This window comes from Trachymyrmex septentrionalis, unplaced genomic scaffold (assembly GCF_001594115.1).
Source record: "Trachymyrmex septentrionalis isolate Tsep2-gDNA-1 unplaced genomic scaffold, Tsep1.0 scaffold126, whole genome shotgun sequence".
In the NCBI taxonomy this organism is placed as follows: domain Eukaryota; kingdom Metazoa; phylum Arthropoda; class Insecta; order Hymenoptera; family Formicidae; genus Trachymyrmex; species Trachymyrmex septentrionalis.
The window spans coordinates 1,100,334-1,124,472 of NW_017304395.1; the positions used below are offsets into that span (position 1 = coordinate 1,100,334).

The 24,139-nt window shown below is 30.0% G+C and overlaps 2 protein-coding genes across 2 annotated transcripts in view; both read left to right on the plus strand.

Annotated features, from left to right (window-relative positions):
• The first annotated feature begins 2,743 nt into the window (after positions 1-2,743).
• Positions 2,744-3,834, plus strand: LOC108755680. Its single transcript, XM_018498834.1, has 5 exons — positions 2,744-2,961; positions 3,029-3,142; positions 3,218-3,308; positions 3,394-3,516; positions 3,736-3,834. Exons 1-5 carry the CDS (start codon positions 2,744-2,746, stop codon positions 3,832-3,834), a joined length of 645 nt encoding a protein of 214 aa, XP_018354336.1.
• Positions 3,835-13,839: 10,005 nt separating this feature from the next.
• Positions 13,840-24,139, plus strand: part of LOC108756394 (frizzled-9-like) — a 27,712-nt gene continuing 17,412 nt past the window's right edge. The window contains exon 1 of the mRNA XM_018500154.1: positions 13,840-14,169. Within this exon, the coding sequence (XP_018355656.1) occupies positions 13,960-14,169 (210 nt within the window). The 5' untranslated portion in view covers positions 13,840-13,959. The remainder of the gene's footprint in view (positions 14,170-24,139) is intronic.

Consider the following 24,139-nt stretch of genomic DNA (forward strand, 5'->3'; position numbering starts at 1 on the left):
GAAGAATTGTTACATCACGTAAAAAATTGGTTACAAGTTTCGGCTTCCGGTTTGAGCCCTCTTCAGACATTAGTATAATGAACAAGTAATAGAATCAAATCAATCGTCGCAAATGATCGCATGTTCCGAATGTTATCGATTCGGGTGAGTCTTGGTCTCCACCATAATTCCCGCATGATTGAATTGTCGTGAAGTATTACAATTATTTCGATGAAATTCTAGTTAATAAAAGGATAAAATTAAAAAACAACAAACACCACTAGCACAAAGCTACGTTTAAATGCAATAATAAAATGCTGAAGATATAATCAAAAGATAATAATCCCAATTCTTTCATAAACTCACCAGAATCCATGTGTAAGAACTTAAACATAAATGTCCAATTCGAACTAAAAACTTATGAAATACAGTAAGAAGCACCGATATGTAAGAACGACATTACGTGCCTATTTTTATCTACGTTCAGTAGTGTGGATCAACACAGACTGAGAGAGGAGACGGATTATTCTTAACCGAAAGTCAAACTCTATTTATGATGAGAATATAAGCTTTGTGAAGGCCATCGGTATCAGTCTGTAAATTGAGACCATTCTTTTGTTTCTTGATATTAATCATCTCGGAAATCAAACATCTCCGATAGCAAGGCTCTTCGTCTAAGATTTCGACCTCATCCCATTTAAATTCATGGTCTAGTTGTCTCCTATGCTCCGTTATGACAGATCGGGCCGACGTGTTGTATCTAATGTGATTACGATGTTCAGCAATCCTTGTCTTTAATTTTCTACCTGTCTGTCCCACGTACGAAGCGTCACAATCTCTGCATGAAATTTTGTAAACCACGTTGTTCTTCGATGTATGTGGATACACATCTTTGTGTACTTTGATGTATTTTTTGAGTTTGTTCGGACTACGGAAAGAAACCCTGATGTCGTTTTTGTTGAACCGATTGAACTTTTCTGTATGGAGAGGGATGAACGGAACCGTAAGCCACGACACCGATTCCCTCGCTTCGACCTTGTCATTCAAACTGTTCTGTGTTATGTGTCTATTTCTATTCAAATTTTTTATTCGTAGGTTGATTGTGTCAAATATAAGGGATAATGGGTAGTCATTGTCTAATAAAATGTTAATGGTAAGTGTCAAATTCTGTGTGTGAAATTGAACGTCTGAAAGTAAAATTGTTCTGTCAACCAGCGAAAAAATCGTCCCTCTTTTCTGTGCAATGGGGTGGTTAGAATAGAAATTCAAAAACCTCCCTGAAAAGATCGGCTTACGGTACCAATCAACTCCAAACCCGTTTCCAATGATAGATATAGTAACATCCAGGAAACTAATTTCATCACCCCCAAATTCTGAAGTGAATTGTAATCGTGGATGGAAAGAGTTGAATTGTTTTACTATTGAGTCAATTTTTGATGGCTCAACCGCAGTGCAAATATCATCCACATATCTAAAATAAAATGTCACATCCAAGTTCAACGACATCAAGGCCACCGTCTCAAGTCTCCTCATCACCAAGTCCGCTATTACAGGTGATAAGAGGGACCCCATGGGAGTGCCGTAACTTTGTTTATAAAAATTGTTGTTAAACGAAAAAAATGTGGAATCAAGAATAAACCTTATTGCCCCCACAAACTCCTCTCTAGAGAGTGGGCAGTCTCCGGAAACATAAATCCAATGTTCATTAATACAGTCCATGATTTATCCGTCTCCTCTCTCAGTCTGTGTTGATCCGCACTACTGAACGTATATAAAAATAGATACGTAATGTCGTTCTTACATATCGGTGCTTCTTACTGTATTTCATAAGTTTTTAGTTCGTATTGGACATTTATGTTTAAGTTCTTACACATGGATTCTGGTGAGTTTATGAAAGAATTGGGATTATTATCTTTTGGTTATATTATATCTTCAGCATTTTATTATTGCATTTAAATGTAGCCTTATGTTAGTGGTGTTTGTTGTTTTTTAATTTTATCCTTTTATTAACTAGACTTTCATCGAAATAATTGTAATACTTCACGACAATTCAATCATGCGGGAATTATGGTGGAGACCAAGACTCACCCGAATCGATAACATTCGGAACATACGATCATTTGCGACGATTGATTTGATTCTATTACTTGTTCGTTATACTAATGTCTGAAGAAGGCTCAAACCGGAAGCCGAAACTTGTAACAGCGTACTCATTTACTAGTTTATAGTCCAATTTTTTACGTGATGTAACAATTCTTCATCGCTATTAATATAATATATATTTTTATGAAAATTTAAGAAATATGTTTGACTCTTACTTCGCCCGAGATTGAGTTTTGTTATTATGTTTTGAAAGAGTCCTTTATTTTGTTTATTTACTTTTTATTTTTAAAGCAATCAATTTTTGTTTTATATAACAGTAGTTTTTTTTGTTAATTACTTGTTAACGAATAATTAGCTAAAACTTGTTGAAGGTACTCAGGGACATGATCTTGACAACATATGTCAAAGTCAAGATCATCGAGGTTGTCTTCCCTATTCGGCATATTTACTAAAATATTTTCTATAATTCTTATCAAATTTTAATCTTTTTAACATTTTACATGTTACCTTGACATCGCGCATATCTCTTCTTATCACATTGATAAAATCATAAATTATAAGAAAACCTGAAAACGTGTGACATTTTTTTTAATTATTAGGTGTCTTACTCAGTCATACTATTGTTTTTCTATTTACAACATTATTAAGTAAACTACTCTACATGGAATCCAGCGAGGACGAGGATCCGTCAAGTAATGCACATAAACAAGTAGGATTACCGTACCACGTCAATTACATGATTGATCCAAAAAAATATTACATTCCAATTTTTGTACACGTTACCACATGCGTTATATCTTACACAATCTTGATGCTTACATTCGACGTCTTATATATGACGCTCATCCAACATTGCTGCGGTTTATTTGTAGCTTTGAGGTGAGTTTTAGATCATTGACTCAAAATTGCTTTTAAGTAATATCTGTGAATAACAGTGATCTTGCAGATATCGTTTGGAAAACGCATTTGAATGCGAAGGCGATGATTTGCAGATGCCTGCGAGGAATAAACTTTACTCGAATATTGTGTACAGTATTCGAAGGCACATGGAGGCGATACAGTTAGTACATGTTTTCATCATTACATGTCATTCTAAAGCATATAATAATTTATGCTTTTATACGTACTATGATAGATTTTCCCTTGCTATTGAGTCAATACATAGAATACCGCTCTTCATACACGTTGGAGCTAATATATCGGTTCTGAGTATTTTAGGATTTCAGGTAATTATATATGTATATATTTATTTGATAATTATACGTTGATTTTAATTACGTTAATTAATTAATTTCATGTACGCTTCTTTAGGTAATAACGAGTACGGAAGATGTCAATCACTTGTTGAAACACACTAGTTATCTAAGCGCACTCTTACTCAACACATTCTTTGAAAATTGGCAAGGTCAGAAAATAATAGATTCCAGCGAAAAGGTGTATGAATCCGCGTACGTTTTACACATACTATCAGAAATGCACTTACTAAAATCATATATGCTCAAGTGAATAAAATAAGAAATAATAAAATTGACAAGTTTCGCAAAATAATGTAAAAGGTATAATGTTTTCTTTACAAAAAAAGAATAAAAAAGATAAATAGATAGCTAAGTAGATACTAAAGATAAGTAGATACTAAAAGTAATAAATTTACAGATACAATGCGGAATGGTACAAAATGCCAATAGCGCAAAGAAAGCTTTTCATTATGATCATCATGAAAAGCAGAAAATCATTGAAAATAACCGCGGGTAATTTTGTTAACCTATCATATGTAAATTTCAATGCAGTAAGTAAAACTATAGCTTAGTTATAATAGGGGAAACTGGGGAACAGTTGTAATTTTTAGAAATATACATATTTCTTTATTTTAGAAATACATATATTTCTTTATTTATGACATGACATATATGTTTATTTCTTTCAAATGCACATGACACAACAACTATTTAGCTTTATGGTACTATTTGGAAAAATGTGTAATTTTAGGCTGTTGTGTTGAATAGAATATCAAAATCCGAATTAATACATCTTGTTCTGATTTGGGGCAAAATGAAACAGAGCTAGGGAAAGTTGTAACATGCTGTAAAAACAAATTATCTGCTCTAAAACAAAAATTCGCTGCTTTATAAACAAATTATCCGTTCTAAAACAAATTCACTGCTCTAAAAATACAAATTCAAGTAAAAAAAACACAAATTTTAAATTAAAAATAAATTATTTGCTCTAAAACAGAAATTATCTTTTTATATTTTTATTTTTAAATCAGTAAATTTACTATTAAAAAGCAATGAATTTGTTTTTTTAGAGTAGAGAATTTGTTTCAAAGCAGTGAATTTGTGTTTTTAAAACAGTAAATTTGTGTTTCAGAACAGATAATTTTTTGTAAAACAGTGAATTTATGTTTGTAAAGCAGTGAATAATATCTATTACAATAAGATAATAAGAAATACAACGTATTCGCGGCCATAGAGCATGAAAATGTGACCTCAGCGCTTGCTTGCATCGCAGTATTTCATGGTTGTGACAGATTTCCTAACCTGAATAGTTGTCAACTTAAAATATTTTGGTTCACGAAATAGAGTGACACTTTTTTCTTGTCAAGTTTTTATTTTTACGCGAAAACGCATTGATCATTCAGTGTATTTTTATTAAAATTTGAAGTGAGCGGACTCTTAACATTTACCATTAATTATTATAATGGTATTACAATGTATCCTGGCGATGCGGTAATATTAACTCCAAACCAATGTTGTAAAAATGTATATAAATATATTTAAAATTAGTTAAAAATATCAAAAAAAGACATGCACATAATTTGAGAAAACGTATTTTAGAATTAATAAAATAAAAACATGATAAAAAGTATTTTATTTGAAAATTTAAAACAAAAAAGTATAACATCGTTCTACTTACATGGTTTATCTGAGCACCCTACATATAACTTCTTTTACATGTGGCGCACGCGCGATGTCATGAGGCCTCAATGCTGACTATTTTTGTTGTTCATATGATCATTTTATCTCTTATCATTTAAAAGATATATGCATTATTACAACTAACCTCCGTTACAACTGTCCACAGTCTCTCCTACATATAATTTTTTGATTAAAAAATATAAAATTTTGTCTAATTTAATTTAAGGTATTGCGTGCATCATCATCTTATTTTATGCTGCTACGATCCATACAATACAAAATTCAAACGTAATAAATAATAATATAACAAATGTCAAGATATTAATGTTCTCATACTTATCAATAATTATAATTAATTTACTTAAAAGGATAGAAATTTTGGCTATGAATTATATGTAATGAGCTATATAACCTTCCAAATGAATTTTCCGTAATATAATTTTCTGTAATTAAAATAAAGTTGCAGAAGTATCATTTTAATAACTAATACTCAAACTTTAGAATTTATTAATTAAATAAATAGTGATTAATGAAAATAATAATAAGTAATGTAATAAGTAATGTAATAATTAAATTTTTGCAGTTTTTCTAAATTGAAAATAAACTACACTAAAAATTCTTCAGATCCAAATTTGACACATTTCTGGAAAATATCCAAAAGTATAATAAATATTAAGTATAATTAAAGTATAATTAAGTATAATTTAAGTATAATTAAATATTATAATATTAATATATCAACGTTATAATGCAATGAAAAAAGCCATTTATTATAAATAATGGGCTTGATATAAAAGTATTGCTTACTTTCTGGTAACAAGTCCATGTATTTACAATATTTCCTATACATATATTTTTTTATATATACATTCATTTATAACAAATCGCTTTTTTTACTATATCATAATATTCCCATTGAGCACGAGCGTGGCGTAGTAGCGCACGAGACTGCTATGCCAGAAATCCCGGGCAGATTCAAAGAATTTTTCATGCATTTGTATGGTAGCTCCTCTTTGATGGTCTGACAAACCACCAAGAGTATCTATTGCCAAGAAAACCTCTCAAAAACTACCGTTCGAAACCAGTGTTAAAATTATAGATCCCGTATGCTCGATGTACTACGTGTGCATCACAGGCATGATATCAAACAATGATGAAAGACATTATAAAACCGAATATATATATACCATATATATAATATTCCCATTAATATTTACTATACTTCCATAGATTTTCCAAAAATATTTTAAACCTTTATCTAAACATCTTTTAGTTTAGTTAACAATTTGTAGCTTTAATTATTTTGCAATTTAGGAAAGTGAAAATTTGTGAAATTTACGTGAAATTTGGCAATATTTATCAATATGTATCCAGATAGCAAAATGCTAATAGCACCAGCTCTGGCAGTACACTATTAGCAATATGCCAGCAAACTCGATCATGACATGATACGATGTACTGTGTACCAATTAAGATATATTTCATATAAAGCTTACAAAGATTTTCAATATATTAAATATTATACTAAGATTGTATTTGAAAAAATTATCCAAGTGCCTCCGTATATCATCTTATCCTTGTTTAACATTGGGTAAACAACAAGAACAAAACGATACACGGAGATACTCGGGAAATGTTACCGAACGCCTAAAAATATATAAATTATAAAGATGTAACATATTATTTCAAATTAACCTTTTATTTCACTATATAATAATGGGAAATAACATATATATTTCTTATTTCCATAATACGGTATCCTAAAACATTTCTCTTTTATTTTAGATAATAACCACATACATACATATGCATATGTATCTATTTGTAATATCTTATTTAGAATTTCTTGGATATCTTACAGATGTCGTCTAAGACGTGAGATCTCACATACGCGCGCACACTTGTACATCCCCTGGATATCCATTGGATAATTGAGACTATTCACGAATATCACAAGATCGCGATATCCCAAGATATCTTAAGATAATTATAAAATATCTTACAACATTTTACGATATTTTACAATATTTTCTTTGGATTTCCGTGGGATCGCTTTGTCAATATGGAATAATTTGGAATAGCCTCAGGATAAAGTGCTGCGTGGGATGATCCATTCGCGTGGAAGTCATGCATCCCTGAAGCAGGGGAAAGTAGGATGAAACTCGCGTCAAAGTCGTGCATCCCTGAAGCAGGAGAGGGGGGGGGGAAGAAGGTGGGGTAAAAATAGTCGAAACGTATCGGTGGAAAATTATATTGTAAAATAATAAATTTTGCTTTGTCACATCTAATTATAGCCCGTTTATAATGGTTTAATTGTTGAGCTGGGTACTATTTATTAATATTTTAAAGATTTTTATCATGCACTTCAGTAAAATTAATTAAACTTATTTTATACTTTATTGTAGTTTTATTAATGAATGAGAGAGAGATTTACATTAAAATTCTTAGAAATACCAATGTTGTTCCACGACTATCATATTTTCAGAGTAAAGGAAAAATTCTAAGGAAAAATTCTCGCGTAAATGTTTCTTTTACATTTCATTGTTTCAACTTTCACTTTCTCGAAGTTTCGTTTACGCTTCTTTTTCGTTACTCTTCCATTACATCTGATTTACGCTCGGATTTTTATTTTCATCAGGATTCTCTAATTTATCTTTTCAATTTGAGATTTGTTGTTCAGTAAAATTAATCAAACTTATTTTTCTTAAATAATTCTTAAAAATACTAATGTTGTCAGTAAATATTAATAATAAAGGCAATTTGATTTTTCCATTAAGAAATAACACTTTTGCGCAACAGACTTGAGAGCAATTGATAACCAGTACACCTAGATAGCACAAAATACTAAAAGATAACGAAAAGAGGTCTTTATTTTTAAGTTATCTTTCCGACAAAGCGAAAAGATGATGAAAAGATTATTTTTAGATTGTCTTTTCAGTAAAACCAAAAGATGTCTATAAGACATATTTTAGTTCTGTCGAAAAGACAACTTAAAAAAAAGACATCTTTTCGTCATCTTTCTATGGTTGTCATTTTCGTAAAGCAAAAGATCGACTAAAAAATATCTTTTTGTATTGCCGAAAAGACAACATGAAAAAGATTTCTTTTCGTTATTTTGATACTTTTTATCACTCATTCACGAACAGTACACGAGATCGCCACCAGATGGACACGATGAAGTTCAGTTTCCCGTGTTTGAAAATCATACAGGACAGAATAAAAGATGCAACATTATGAGAAATTTTATTTGTGTTTTAATAAACAGTAATAAAATATTTTTTTGTAATCGAGTCCTCAAAGGGGACTATGATGATAGATGATGACTTCTGCACATAGGACGACAAATATTACAGAAAATGGGATGTATATTGTCAGTAATGCAATTTTATTTCGTTTTATGTAAAAATTAATTTAGAAATTCGATATTATTAAACCTTATATTGTATCAAAATATAAAAACTAAAAGAAGTATTAAAGACGACCAAAAAATATCCAAAGAAGCCTTTAATTATATAGATAAGACTATAAGATTATGACTAGTAGTGCGACATCTGTCGTCTTTTAATCATCTTTTCGTCCACAATATTTTTTTACTAAAAGATATCTTTATAACAATTTAGTCATCTTTTAGTCATTTTTTAGACAACTTTGTGCTCTGGGACAATTGACGACAGTACAGATACTTAATACTTTTGTCATTAAAATTAAAATGTTATATTTATTTATGGCATCAAATTCTATCTTTCTTCTTTCAATTTTCAATTTTAATTTTAAATTGACACAAATTCAATATATTATCAATATTTTTAATTATTATTAACTACTCTAGCTATGTTACTATTGATTGTAGGTAGGATTTATGAATCCAATACATTTTAAGTTACGACAAAGTAATTAAAGAGATTGTAAATTAGAAATATCTTTTTGTCAGTTAGATGTTCATTATTCTATACAAGAAAAATCGTTGGACAACAAAAGATTTTACAAAAAGATTTTACAAATTCAACTTCAATTTTTTATGGCATATGTATGTATTGTAGTTTTGGATTGTTGGAGAATGAGTTATAGGAATTTATCAGTTAAAAAAATCCAAATTCGATTGTATGTATTGTACATATTCATGATGACCTAATATGTATAAAGTCGAAATATTTACGATTGTTCATTTATACAATATATTATGTTATCAAGCAACAGTTTTATATAAAACAGTTTTATTGCTTGTTACACTAAGAATCTGTGTAGGCTTTAATGCCTCCTTTCTTTAATTAATTGATATATTATTTAAGCCGATATTGAATAATAATTCAATAATATTTGTTTCCCATCATTGAAAAAGGTATCGAAACTGAAATGGAACAGTGCAGAGGGCGAAGAAAGAAGATGGGAGAGTGGAAGGGGGCAATTCATTAAAACTGCCGAAGGCGGTGAACGATTATCTGTAGCCTGTATTTGAAGCCATGCATTAAATCTACGTTATTACAGGTTATTACCGAGTAATGAGAGACTTTCTCGCGCCATTTACGTATCTGCTGGCCTGCCGATGCAATTCCGCCCCCCCCCCTCTTCTCCCCCCCCCCCCCTCAACATCATCATATGCATTCCATCCCTTACGTGACTTCAACGCGCGTTGAAACATCTAACGCGCACGAGTACACGATTTAACCAAGCAAGTGATGTCTCATAAATTGATAAACCAAACAAATTTTCTTGGATACAACAAAAAATATGTATTGCCTTAACAATATTTGAAATTCTTACGTGTTCTTACGTTATTGAAATTAAACTAATTGTATTGTAGATAAAAAATCTGCTTTACACTAAATTAAGAGAGGGTCTCCTACATTATAGGAAGCCGAAAACAAGGTGATCTTTTGTAATTTTTTTCATAAGGAAGATTAACATTTATCAATTTCAAACTTTTTGCATGTTTTAATATAATTATTGTAGAGTACATACAAATTTTTATGTGAAAAAAAGTATTCTAAATAATAAAAACATGAACATTTTGTTTGGCGGTTCGCCACGACGTAACAATTTTGTATATGTCCTAGCGACTATAATTCTTGCCTGAACCAAAAAATCAAAAAAGATTTTTAATTTGTAGAATATCATCCTACGTAAACCTAACAAATTTTTAAAATCTATATAAATTACAATTTTATACGACTTTGAAGAAAAAAAGAAAAAAATAATAAACAAATTTTTACTAAATAGTAGCCGTTTGTTTATGCAAAAAAATTATTAAGGTTGATTTTTATTAAATTTTTTAGGTTTACATAGAATGGTTGACTATTAGCTAAAGAATGAATCCTAAAAGAAATCGATGGGACAAATACTTTTTTGTCAATCGTGTACACAAAATTGAAAAAAATGCAAAAAACGATTTCGAGAAAAACGCGTTTAAAGTTTTCGATGTATATACCCTATATATACAGCCTGTATATGCAAGCGCCGAATTTATATCAAATATTCGAATTTTGCTCTAAAATGTTAGGGACATATTCCATTCTCGAAGAGATACTATTGATTTATGAAAGAAAAAATCGAATTTTTTTACTCTCTAATGTAGAAGATCCCCTTAAAGCCTATAACAAAGCTGGATCTTAGATGCTTACCCAGGAGTAGGCGCGTCTAGAAACTAACGTGAGTAGACGCGTCCTGGTTATTTTGATTGAAATATATTTTCGTACATATACGTGTTATAACTAGAACACATATATGTGTTATAATTAGAATACATATATGATTATAATTATTATAAGTAATAATTAATAAGAAAATAAGACTACAAACACTAATTACATTAACATAAGTAAATTTACGTACTATTGCCGGAATTATTGTGGACTATTTCGTCTCGGCTTGGGTGTTGCGTCATCTCTAACTTTTATCAAGCTGCCCTTTTTCGTGATTGTTTCCCTTTTTTGATTTGTTATCTGCATTTTCGAATTAATTTATAGTCGGGCTGGCTACGAGAGTCAATAAAAAAAGAAAAAAAAAGACTAACGTAAGTGCGCACGCTACGGTCTTTTAAACCGACCGTTACAAACATATCAAATTTTATGTAAATATAAGTATGTTTACGTCATCTATTTTCGCATACTATACGAAAAAACATTAATAAACATTTACGTAAAAGTAAAAATATAATAGTGTCAATAAATTGAAAGATATAAATAGAAAACAGAAGATACGGCAAAATAACCATAACGCAACCACTCCCAGGTTAAAAGCTTAAATAATATCCATGTGAATTTATATACTACATATGTATGTAGTCATTTAAACTGCGCGCTAAATTGGTTTTTCGACTTAGAAACGCAACTGAACTACTGCAGTAATATCACAAATTAAATTAACAAGTAATTCAATAATTTACTCAATTAGACATCCCATTAAAGAGATATGCTGGAAATCTGTAAACAAATGTATTGAAAAATATTACCTCCAGAAGTCGAATTCGAGGTAATATATTTTTTGTAATGATTGTTAAGTTTTACATTCTTGTAGCATATAAAATCTTATGAAAATGGAAAAAAAATCATTGACGATATATGTGAGTAGTAATTGTTATTGTTTTAAAGGACAGTCATAGTTTTTGCACAGAATTTGTAACTTTTGTGTAATACCAAGATAGTTGAGATAACAACCCAGTGAGAAATAATGAAAGAGATAATAGAATCGACATCGATTTCATTGTCATTTCTCACTGGGAAAAAAACGTAAACAAGTTTTAATTAATAAATTACGAGGTTTACAATTAATATATGAAGAAATTTGATGTATGTAAGAGACGGAATCATTTTTTATGGACATGCACAACTTTTTAGCAACAACTATATTACTTTTTTCAAAAAGAGATTTGATGCAATTATGTTAAAGATCTTGCATGCGTTTGTAATGTTAAACTCTTCAAGATTTTATAAGAGAATAATATATAAATTTTTAATATTTTTTTATGTATTTGGCACATTTTTTATCTTTGTAAGTTTCTTCTATATGATACAAATCTCTTTTTCAAATCTACAATGTCATGTAAATTTAGAAATATAATGCAAGAATCTAGAATTTTTTATAAATGTTTTTATGTGCACAAAATGCATAAAATGAATAAAAATATTTGATAAAATACATTCACAAGTATAATATAATAAAGTTTTTAAAATATTGTTTTGTTTTGTAAGTGTTCTAACTTTTCGCAGAAACAAATCTCAATTAGGTGAATTTTGCGCATTCTCAAGTTGTACATTGCAGAAGATGGTATTCGAGATAGAAATAGCAAGCAAAAAACAGAGATTCCCGTGTTTGATGCTCCGTCTGATGCGCGGCATATGCGCGACTAATTACAATCCTCTTTGATGGTTCGCCGCCGCCTTAACCCCCCTCCATTCTTTCATCTCCGTTAGTCCCTGTTCCATCGGGCTTCACCAGCAAATGCGCTGGTAAACGCACTCCTGTATGCTTTTGGATCTTATATCGGGCTAATAAAAGTATATTCGTAGTAAATAATAAATTCGAATTTGGTTTGTGTAAACGCGTCTGTAACAATTATTAATTGTAATTGTAAAAATTATATGTCCTTCGATAAGATTAAGAATCGAAAAAGGGCAACGGATATTGAGAACTCATTAAGAAAAAAGTCGTACACCACGTATAAAATACGTACAATTAGCATTTTCGCGTTTGAAAGGAAAAGAAAGCGGCGAGAGAAGCAGGCTTCATCAAAGAAAGCCGAAGGCCTAGTCTGTCTCATTGTAGATTTCTTTATTCTATGCTTCACAGTCTGTGCCGAAGTAAACCAAGGTCGTTCTTCGATGGGCGTAACAGACCGCGTTAGCTGGACCCAAAAAGGTCCAAAGGGACCGACTGTGGAAAACCCGAAATTGTGTTAACACGCATAATGGTAGACCATAACGACTCGGCTCGCCGTTTTGAATTCATCGTCCGCTTTTCTCCGAATAAAATATCAGAACCGATCTGTTTTTGCCGTTGGATCGGCAATATTTCTTGGATCCACTTCCTAGCATTTTTATAGAAAACGTTCTATTTAATCCGGTCAGGAATGTTCAGATTTTTCATAATTTTTGTAAATTATAGTGATTTTGCAAATTTGAAAATTTTATCTCTTGAACTACCTTCTCTTTCCCTCCTTCTCTCTCTTTCTCTCTCCTTATGACTATTTTTACATTTTTCACCAGAATTTTTGCGCGAAATGTGTGTTATAGCATTACAAATTTCAAAATTCTATCATTATAAAACCATTATATTTAAGAAATAAATTTGCATCCAAAATTATACATATTTTCTTATAAACGATTTTTTTTTTCTTTAAACACACATACACACAAAGAAATTGAATTTACTGTTCTTTTCAGACATCTTAAAAATTTATTACATATTTCTGCGAAATTTGAAAATCTTATTGAAAGGATAAATTTATAAAAAACCATTAACATTAGTTTTATATTTATCTTTAAACGTGCTATCGAATTTATGTATGTTAAATTAATGTATCTCACAGAAAAAAAATATCCTGCTCTTCTGGAAAAATGACAGAAATTCATCGGCGACACAGCTTTACGTTCAGCGCTCTCTTTGTTCCTAATTATTATGTCTGCAGCCCTTGCGGGATCGGTCCCATAATCCTTGGCGCATCGGCGGTCGAGTCGAGATAATAGGGCCCGCCGTGACGGCGGCCGTGGCAGTAAAAAGTGGAAGGTGGGGAGGAGAGTGCCGAACGGTCACGGAATTATCCGAACGTCTGCACATTGCATGACCAGCGTAAACTTAGCGTTGCATCTCGAGCTGATGTTAGTCAACTGTAGTCGACCGTCGACTATCGACACGGATGTGTTTAATGGAGTACCGCGTGTCCCGATCACGTGACCTTGTCAGCGCGAGTGTATACATGAATTATATACGTATTATCACTATTTATTATATGCAGAACAAAATGTGAATGTTATTGACATTGAAAATGGTGCTACGTATTGTGGTGCTTATTCTTTCGGCAGCGTTGGTCCGAGGTTGGGGCATCAACCACGCGCATCCCGGAACCGGCGCCAAATGCGAGCGATTGAACGTATCCTTCTGCCGAGGATTGCGTTATAACATGACAGCGATGCCGAATTTCATGGGTAACGAAGATCAACGGCAGGCAGAACGAGGGGTAACTGTGATTTAAAAAATGCCAAACTATTTTCTCGCTTATACTTTATGTCGAGAAAATTAGAAAATATTTATCATAAATCATAAATGCTAAAAAAATGTACTTTCTAATCCGAAAAAACGAGATTTTTTTATATTATAATGTATTATAAATTAAAATCTTTTTTTTTTAAGGAGATTTACATTAATAAGCTAACGGTTTATATTAACTCTCAGTTTATATTATACACTCTGGAGAATTGAAAAATTAATATGTATTTTAAATAATATATCTTGTATAACATAAAATAATAACTATTTACATTTTATTATAAATAATTTCTTGGCTGAAACTATGTATTACATATTAATTTCTCGGTGCAATTTTCTTAAAAATAAAATCCATATAATTTGCAATTATTTATTAAATGTTTAAGATATTGTAAGATAATGTATAAATATTTGCGATGTTTATTACAGTCACATTAAAATAAAAAGTAATACGTTAAATATGTTGGGTCTTAATAGCTCTCGGGTGGGAAGCAGGTACAAAAAGGGAGAAAGATTTTCATGGCAACGAGCGTTAATAAGCGATCGAAGATCAAAGAACGTACGTCCGGCTCTCATTAGCAGCGATAAGGCGAATCAAAGTCGCTGAACCGCAACGTTATGGGAGGGAGAGAACGAGAAGGGGGAAGGATAAGGGGAGAATACCGGTCCCTTTTTCTCCGAACAGGATACATCCGATACATGCTTCTCTCCATAGGAGACATAATTAGAAGCCGTTTTCTCGTCTGTGGTCGCGGATTACTGGATTTCTCGACATATCAGTTCAGTATTGATTTCCGGTTAGATTCCACTTTCGCGGAATGTCGCTATCAATTAGTGACAAAAATGGAACCTATTTACATGTAATCATTACAACATTCAATATAGTTTTCGTAAATTAACTTTAAATTAATTTATTTTCAATCAATTTGTTCTAATTCTCTTGCGAGCCAAAAATAATATGATAGTAGTATTTATTTATATTAACCTTGATTTCTGTGGGTAAATTTTTACCCAAATAATTAACCCAATTCTAATTTTCCTCTTAAATGTTATTTAGGATCATGTTCTGAATAATATTTGTCCAGATCAAGGCTATTATTGAAGATTGTTCCTCTTATTTTTCATTTTTGTTACAAAAATGTGTATTGATGTTAACAAATGTTATTTAAAGTATAATTTTGAACAATATTCAAGAGATTTGATCGGACACTTTGGGTAACATCGGCGGTACTGTAACTTCCAAACCTCATAACTCGAAAAGTATTTAATGCAAAAAATATTTTATTATAGTGTTTTGAAGAGCTTATAAGATAATGCAAGAATATACAATAAAAAAATAGGGGTTTTCATTTAAAAAAAAACGATATGACCTGACCTTGATGACGCCACCCAAGTTTAAATCAATAGTACCTTTTTATGTTTCCCTCCGAACCGTATAACTTTTGTTCTTTCCGATGTTTTTTTTTGCGCATGCGTTGGCTGTACAGCCAGAAATATGGCGGTCTTTATAGTTGACGAATTAGGTTACGAAACAAGGTTACTTAACTCTAATTTAAGCATTTGCCTTAGCCAGTGAATTCTATAACATACTGGAGCGAGTTATGAGAATGTCTCAATTCTTGAACATGGACATTCAAAGTTGATATTATTTTCTTCATCAGAGATTCACTGATTAATTAATGATGTTTTATTACCCTAAAACTAGATACGGTCTATTTGATGCTACAAATTTTTCGGAACATTTTTTGATTGGTCAATTAGTAAAATTCTTTTTCCCGATTGATCAATCAAACACTTTCAAATATTTATAATACCAAGTGGATCGTATCCTAAGTGATGGTAATCACAGAGAATGCACAGATCTAAAAATAGAGAGCATTCTTTTCTACGTAAGGTCGAGTGGCGTTTAATTACACATTTTACATGGAAGATAAGTTTATTCGCGTTTCTTGAAATCCCCCAAAATTTTTGCACTTAAAATGAGATGAATGTACAAGATGTAACTAAGAAAGCTTTTATACATGGAGCATGAGATACAGAAAGAATCCAAGTCTAAAAGTTCTTCGTCATTTTTTGATTTGAGTTCTATGTTCATTACTATACAGTATTAAAGTTCTCGAATCAGCGCCCGTCTCTATAGAAGAAAGAGAGAGGGATTGATGATGATAATCACTTTGCTCCTCATTGTCGTTTTTCTCCCGCCGCGTATTCGTCAGTTTCACTCCTTGTTACTTCTTGTTCCTGCTTTCCCTCTATAGACGGACGCTGATTCGCTAACTTTAACACCGTTTAATAACAGACATAAAGTTCAGATCAAAAAATGACTCAGGACTTTTCAACTTGAATTCTTGTTCTATATTTCATGAAATGCTCCATACATGTTTTTTTAATTACACCCTGTATATTCGAGTGTTGAAAAGAGAAAAAGCGAAGATACCTCCATTCTTATGGAGGTATCTTCAAATGTAAAAAAAGTGTTTTCTTTTTTAAGTGTAACACATTTTTGTTGTCATCAGCACCAGTGGAGCGTCTTTTTAGTTCTAGGCAACAAATTTATATGTACCTCGACGAATTGTTTGTTCGATTTTTCAAAAATTGTTGTTTTTACGCAATAAAGACCTATGAATAAAAGTGTGAATACAGTAGAACCCGGATTATCATTTTTTTTTATCTTCTAGATTATCTAACCTTTATTGAATTCTCGTGATAGCATTATGTATTATGTGATAATTTTGAGCATTCATTACCATTATAATGGAAAACTCGATAATGAGGTCGGATAGGGAATTCGGGAGATGAAAAAAATAATGTTAAATAATCCGGGTTCTACTGTATATTTTTCATAACTTTTTATTGCAATTTTTTATTGTAATTTTTTTTTAAAATTGTAAGTAATCTCAAAGATAAAAATTAAAATAAAATTCTCTGGAAAGATAAATATTCAGATAAATTTATCTAGATCGTCTAGATTAATTAAATTAAAATCATCTAGAATATCTAGAATTATCTAGAATAAATTTCCAAATTAATTTCCATTTTATATCTTTATCTAGCTAATTTTAAAATCATCTATGCACAATACTGCACTCGCGATTGTACATGCTACTACATACAAAACACACACACACACACACAGAGTATTTATATACACATTCATTTACATACATATGTACATATACGACATAAGGAAAGGAAAGAGGTATTTATAGCCGAGGGTTCACTCTTGCTCGCTCAGTTTTATTATCGTAATAACGTTAAGGCGGCTTCCTTTGAAGATGCTTGAAGCGAGATAGCCCCCCCCCCCTGACGAGTAAAACTACGTATTTTTGTAGCAGCTGCGTTCCCCATGCGCACGTGTGCGTGGCGCGCGTGGAGGCGTGTTCATGCGTGTATGAGAGTATCGTCGGTGGATGCGGATTTGATATGCGCTTTTCACACGATGGGTCGGGGGAATGACGATAATGTTGGATCTACGTGGAGGGAACTTGAGAAATCCTTAACTCGTTTTTTAATAATAGGTTATTATAACTTATAAACGCCACGCAGACTTGACGTTGAAAAAATATTTGAAAAATCAAAATAGATAATATTTCTAAAAAAATTGATAAATAAAATCTTATAAGTATTGATTTTAAATTTTAACGGAATTTTGATTGGAAGAAAATATATAATACTAAAAGAATAAAAGGGTTATATAAAAGATTTCTTAAAGAAATTTTAGTTCATAAATATTATTTAGTACTTATATTTATTATTTCATTTATTTTATATTCTAATTTAAAATCTTAAAGAGAAATTTTGAAATTTCAAAGCTTCAATAACTCTAGAATTATGTATCCTCCAGGAAGTAAATTATCTTGAAATGAGGTGAAAATTATAAAGAAGCAAAATCGCAGAAAATTTATAATTTTATTGATTATTAACACTTATTGAATCTGCTTACTTTTGTCATTTTTATCTCGTTTCAAAATACATTGTCAATCTCCAAAACTTTCACAATTTCTTTTTTTGATTTTGAAAAAGTGTAACCAACTCTATCGAAGTGTAGAACTTGATATGATTAAGGTTGAAATGATCCTGACATTCAAGGATAGAGTTATGGAATTTTCAAAAGAATTCCGTTACGAGTTTCGATGATTACGATAACGATTCGAAGAATCATGGAACGCCTCTTACAATCATCAATGTGTACTCGTGACGACTTACACACGTGCGTTTATCAGTGTCACTAGCAAATATTCAACTCGCAAAGACTTATCGACGGCGCGGGCGTGGAGAACGGAGAAAAAGATGCAAAGGCGAGGTGAACAGTAGAATAGAAGCGGAGAATGAGATAGTGACGTTCTTTAACCACCGTACAAATTCTCCATACATGATTAAAGCTGTAGCAATTTATTTCGAAGACTTGTCAGTATTATGGACAAACTTTAACTCACTGACGAATCTACGGTGGGCGGGGGGGAAGGGGAGAAGCATGGGGGCCATAGCCCTTCCCTTGGAGTCTCTTTTTTTAAAATATTTTGTAATGAAATTTTGATTCAAAAATTTCAAAAATTTATATTTTTTAATTTAAGAAACTCCTACAGGTTCTTGCGGCTTACTGCTTCATTAATATCGTATGCAGCGTTATGTGAAAGTCACTAATTGCAAATCTACATAAAATATTACTGTGTCTGTCGATGTGTGGTTTCTACTGAACGAAGTTTTTCAACCCTTTAGCATTTGAAAGTTTGAAACATAAAGACATAGAAATTATACAATAAAGTAATGGCTTCTAGAATAAATCAATCCAATATTTAAATGAGCATATAAGTCAACGCTATTTATATTGCGCTGTTTATAACGCGGTTTTTATTGCGAATATTTAATATTGTTTATTCATAACATAATATATTATAATAAGATCTAAACGTTTCGACTATTATTAGGTCATCTTCAATAGTTTTTTTTTAGATACAACGTTTATCTAATTCGTCATTAACTTTCTTGTGATTCTTCTGTTTTATAAATGATTTTCCTAAATCTTAAACTACATTTACATTTAAAAAATTATAGCAAGTGTGAATTATAATTGCGAATAACATATGCGAATATAATTAATTAAGATTTCTTGGTTTATTTGTCGCTTATCTTCACACATGTATGCTCCACTGACAGTATATTATTCAACTTCATTTATAGGTAGCTTGATTTTGTCATTATTTCTGTAACATTATATTATGTGATATTACAGAAATGATGACTTGCATGTAAAGATGTAAAGAATGACTACGGTTGTTTTAATATAAATAAAATACTAATGCATAACACCAATCGTTTTATGATAAAATTAAGCTACCTATAAATGAAACTGAATAATATACTGTCAGTGGAACATACATATGCAAAGATAAGCGGCATGTATCAAACCAAGAAATCTTAATTAATTATATTTGCAATTGTTATTTGCAATTATAATTCATACTTGCTATAATTTTTTAAATGTAAATGTAGTTAAAGATTTAGAAAAATTATTTATAAGACAGAAGAATGACAAGAAAGTCAATAATGAATCAGATAAACATTGTATTTAAAAAAATTATAGTGTTTCATCAAGACAAGATGTCTTAAAGAGACGTCTTAAAATTTCTTGTCTTGTCTTGATTTTCAAGATAAGAAATTTTGTTTTTCTTATTTTGATCATTTCTTATCATTGTATTTCTTGTCTTAAATTCAAGAATCTTGAATTTTTTGAAATTTCTTGATTTTTTTAAGCAGAGCCTTTGTGACTCTTTGACTACGTCGCATCGTAAAAGATAATAAAAAACATAAGTACAAATTAAATATCGAGTCCTCTCGTAGTTTATTATGTTTAAATTCATGGTTTAAAAGTGTGCCTATAATGTCTATTATGTACAAATTTTATTAATAAAGATTAAAAATATTTCTCAAATTATCATTTTTAATATCATGAGGTTACTACCAAATGTAACTATTTCAGATTATTAGATTCCTAAGATTATTAGATATAATTATTATTATAATTACTATATACTTTAAGTATTCCTGATTTATAATAATTGATACTGTTAGTTAGAAGTAAATGTTTATACATAATATACTTTTGCCAGTAATATCGCAATATTGATTTTATATATATTTCTTTACATAAATGTAAAAGTTAATATCTGGTACAACAAGAACGTATCGATGAGTATAATTTAATTTGGTTAGATCAGGGACTTCACTTTTTCATAATCGATTTACACTCTGCTCATATGCTATTTTGCTATTTAATGAAAATGTATGAATATACATTTTTATATTATATAACCTGTTATAAGTACCTGTTAAAAGTTCAATTGTAATAAATACAATTGAAAATGTTAAAACTTAATTTATTCAAAACTTTTCAAATCAGAAATAAAATAATAAAATATAAAAATAATAAAATATTAAAAATACAAGCTGTCATGGAAATTCAAGAAATTTCAAGAAATTTCTTAACTTATTGTCAAGAAATCTTGTTCTTGATAACAATTTCTTGTCTTGTCTTGAAATCAATTTCCAATTTCTTGTTTTAGTCTTGTCTTGATTCAAGACAAAACCAAGGCAAGATTTTTTGAATTTCTTCTTGATGAAACACTAAAAAAATTATTGACGGTGACCTAATAATGATCGAAACATTTAGATCTTATTATATTATGTTATAAATAAACAATACTAAATATTCGCAATAAAAACCAGCGTTAGCTTATATATTCATTTAAATATTTGATTGACATAGAAATTGTTAAAGAAACAGTGCTGAATAAGTTTACCAGAAATAGAAAATGTAACTTAAATATTTTATTGTAAAATGTTATGCCTATTTATTATTTTTTTTGCTGATATAATTTTAAATAGAATGTTTTATGAATTTAATATTTATATATTTTTTCAATGTAATATTAATGATTAATTCAAATAATCTATCTTTTCGAGTTAAAAAAAAATTTCGCTTGCAGCGCACAAATTTAATAATAAGTAATAAGGACGGAAAGATACGAAAATGATGTAAAATAATTAAATTTTCTCTTTTTCTTTGTTACTCGTTCATTACAATTGGCGTATAATATTTCAGAAACCCGCAATCTAAAAATCAACTCAAAAATATATAAATCCCCCCCTCCCCTTGACAAGTGTCTGGATCCGCCCTTGCTTTAACTTTAGTGCCAAGGAAATGATAATCTAAATAAATAATCTAAATAAAATTTCACAAACGAAAAGAATGAGTAGATTTTTAAAAATGACCAAAAATAGCTATCCTAAAATTAGATTTCGGTAATTATGCGGTATAACCTTGAGTACAACGGAATCAGTCCCGATGACCTTGACCTTGATATACGATGTATGTTATCAAGGTCATGATTTTGAAGGAGTGATTTCCACCAGATTTAGCTGTCGCTTATTAAAATGTCATTAACAGTTCTGTTATATAAAACAAAAATTTTGTGTTAAAATAAATTTTTTGTTTTAAAAACAAAAATTTTCTTTAAAAACATTTTCTTACATAATTTTTATTTTTAATGCAGAGAATTCGTTTTTAAAGCAGAAAATTTCTGATTTTGTAACGATTTTTTATTCAAAACGAGATCCACTCCATTCCCTCTGCCTTGGAACGTATTTTCCACGCGAAATTAGATCCATCCCTCCATCCCCTTGCCTAAGAGCATAATGTTTCGTGCGAATAAATCTTACTTCGTGTGGAAAGTCGAATATCCCTATACAGGTAAGGAGGTAGGGTGGACCTCACTTTGCGTGAAAAACTACGTAAGTAGGGGAGAATATAGGATAATTTTTAACATTGTGTATGTGATAATAAGACGTTATTTTTTGAACTTTTTTTGTTGATTAATTTTTAACGAATAACGAGCAACGGCTGAAACGTTGAAGGTCACTCAAGGTCATGACCTTGACAATATATGGGTTAAGGTCATTGGAGTTGGTTCTGCTGTACTGCATAATTATCTATATTTCTAATTTATCTAAACTGTATTTAATCAATGTTAGAAATATTCTTAAATTTCATTAACTTTTAAGTTACACAATTTGAACTTAATTTCAAGACATTACATTAAATGTAATGTATTTATAGTTAAAAAGTATAATTTGTGTACATGTATCTAAAATTTAATGTATTTTTCATGAAAATTTATGAAATTTAGTGTACATATTGATTATATTTAAGTAACTGCTGTAACTTAATTTTTAGTTAAATCATTCATTACTTTTAATTCCATTCATAACGAGCTTCATTTACATGTCAAGGAAGCTCGTAGTACATTTCTAACAGTGTAGTTAAATTAATATTTAAAATATGATTTTGTCGAATGATAACAGAAAGTCAGAGATATGTTCACCATTTTGTTCAATCGATTTATTTGTTTGTCCGAATAATCTTTTTTTTCCATTTATATACCTTCATAAAAAGAGATACGTTTCAATCATAATCACGTATAATTGGTAAAGATGCAATCACATACATGTACGTTATATTATGCTCATATCAAGTTATAAACACATTAAAGAGCAATTGCATGTAATAGTTGTACTAAGTTGCATCTGTATTAAGTTAGTTATGGATGTATTTGATTATAAATGCAAACTGGATTGTAATTTAAACATTTCACGCAAAAGGTAATTGTAGATAATTATACGTAAGATTAATATCGTAGTTACGTGTAGATGTTGTATTAATTGTGAAATAACGGTAAAGTTATTTTACAATTAATCTAACGTATAACGTATGTTTGATCGTGTGAGAATTTTTAATTACATTATAGCGTAGCACAAGTATATCTCAGAACAAAATAATAGAATATTATATTATAATACTGTGTTATTTAAGCAATTTTAAAAAGAATTCTGTAGTTTAAAATTGTAAAACCCATTTGGTACTGCAAGATTAATTTTATGATGCTCGTTATTGTTTGAGTCATAATTTTTTTTACAATTAGAATTTTAAGATTTTATATAATTTTACAATGCGATATAAATCTTTCAGAATTTTATTCAAAATAGAAATTAACTTCCAAAAAAAGAGACAGTCCATTTTTTTAAAAATCATTTTTATGCACTCATTTTTATACTTATAAACTATCTTCAATTATTACGGGGAAAAAATTTGGATTGAATGACATTTTTGTAAAAAGTGGAGGAGATAATATTGGTACCAACGAAACTATCTGGACATTACAATTAAATTTTCTATTCAAATTGATAACATTATGTAAGTAGTAAATCTGGGTGTTTTCCAACAACATACACAGTGTAACATTATGTCTTATACAAAATATTCCAACTGTGATGTAGTGTTACACTGCTCGACACTAAAAAACTAAATACGACTGTAAAATATGTTAATGTTATCAACTTTTCATAAAGTTGTTTAGTAGCCGTATTTATTTTCAGAGCCAGGTAATATTTAAAATAATTTCCAATCAATGAGATTGAAACGTCTGTTATTTATATTCACTATTATACACTATTTATTTTTATATTATCTGTTAGTTATTATATTAAATTTGAATTTGTTTGGCTCGTAGCCCTTCGTATTACAATTTTTTAATTTTATATACTTTAAGCTATATGATATTATGTATTAAAATAGTTTTATTTTAAATATATATTTAAAATGGAAATAGCACTTTGCATTTTCTATTTTAAATAATTTTTGGAAAACCATTTTTGTTTTACATTTGAAATGGAATCATGTCTATCATTTAACCATTTATAAAATAGGTAAATGGTTTTTTTATGTTTTCACAAATTTTCTCTAGAATCATTAGCAAATAATTGGGATTCATGACGCATAAAAAGAACCAGTTTATTTGAATATTCATAAAAATCTTTAACCATTCTACGAGGGTCGTTCGAAAAGTCCGTGCAAAGTCACTGCTGATGGCACTACTGGCGCGTAT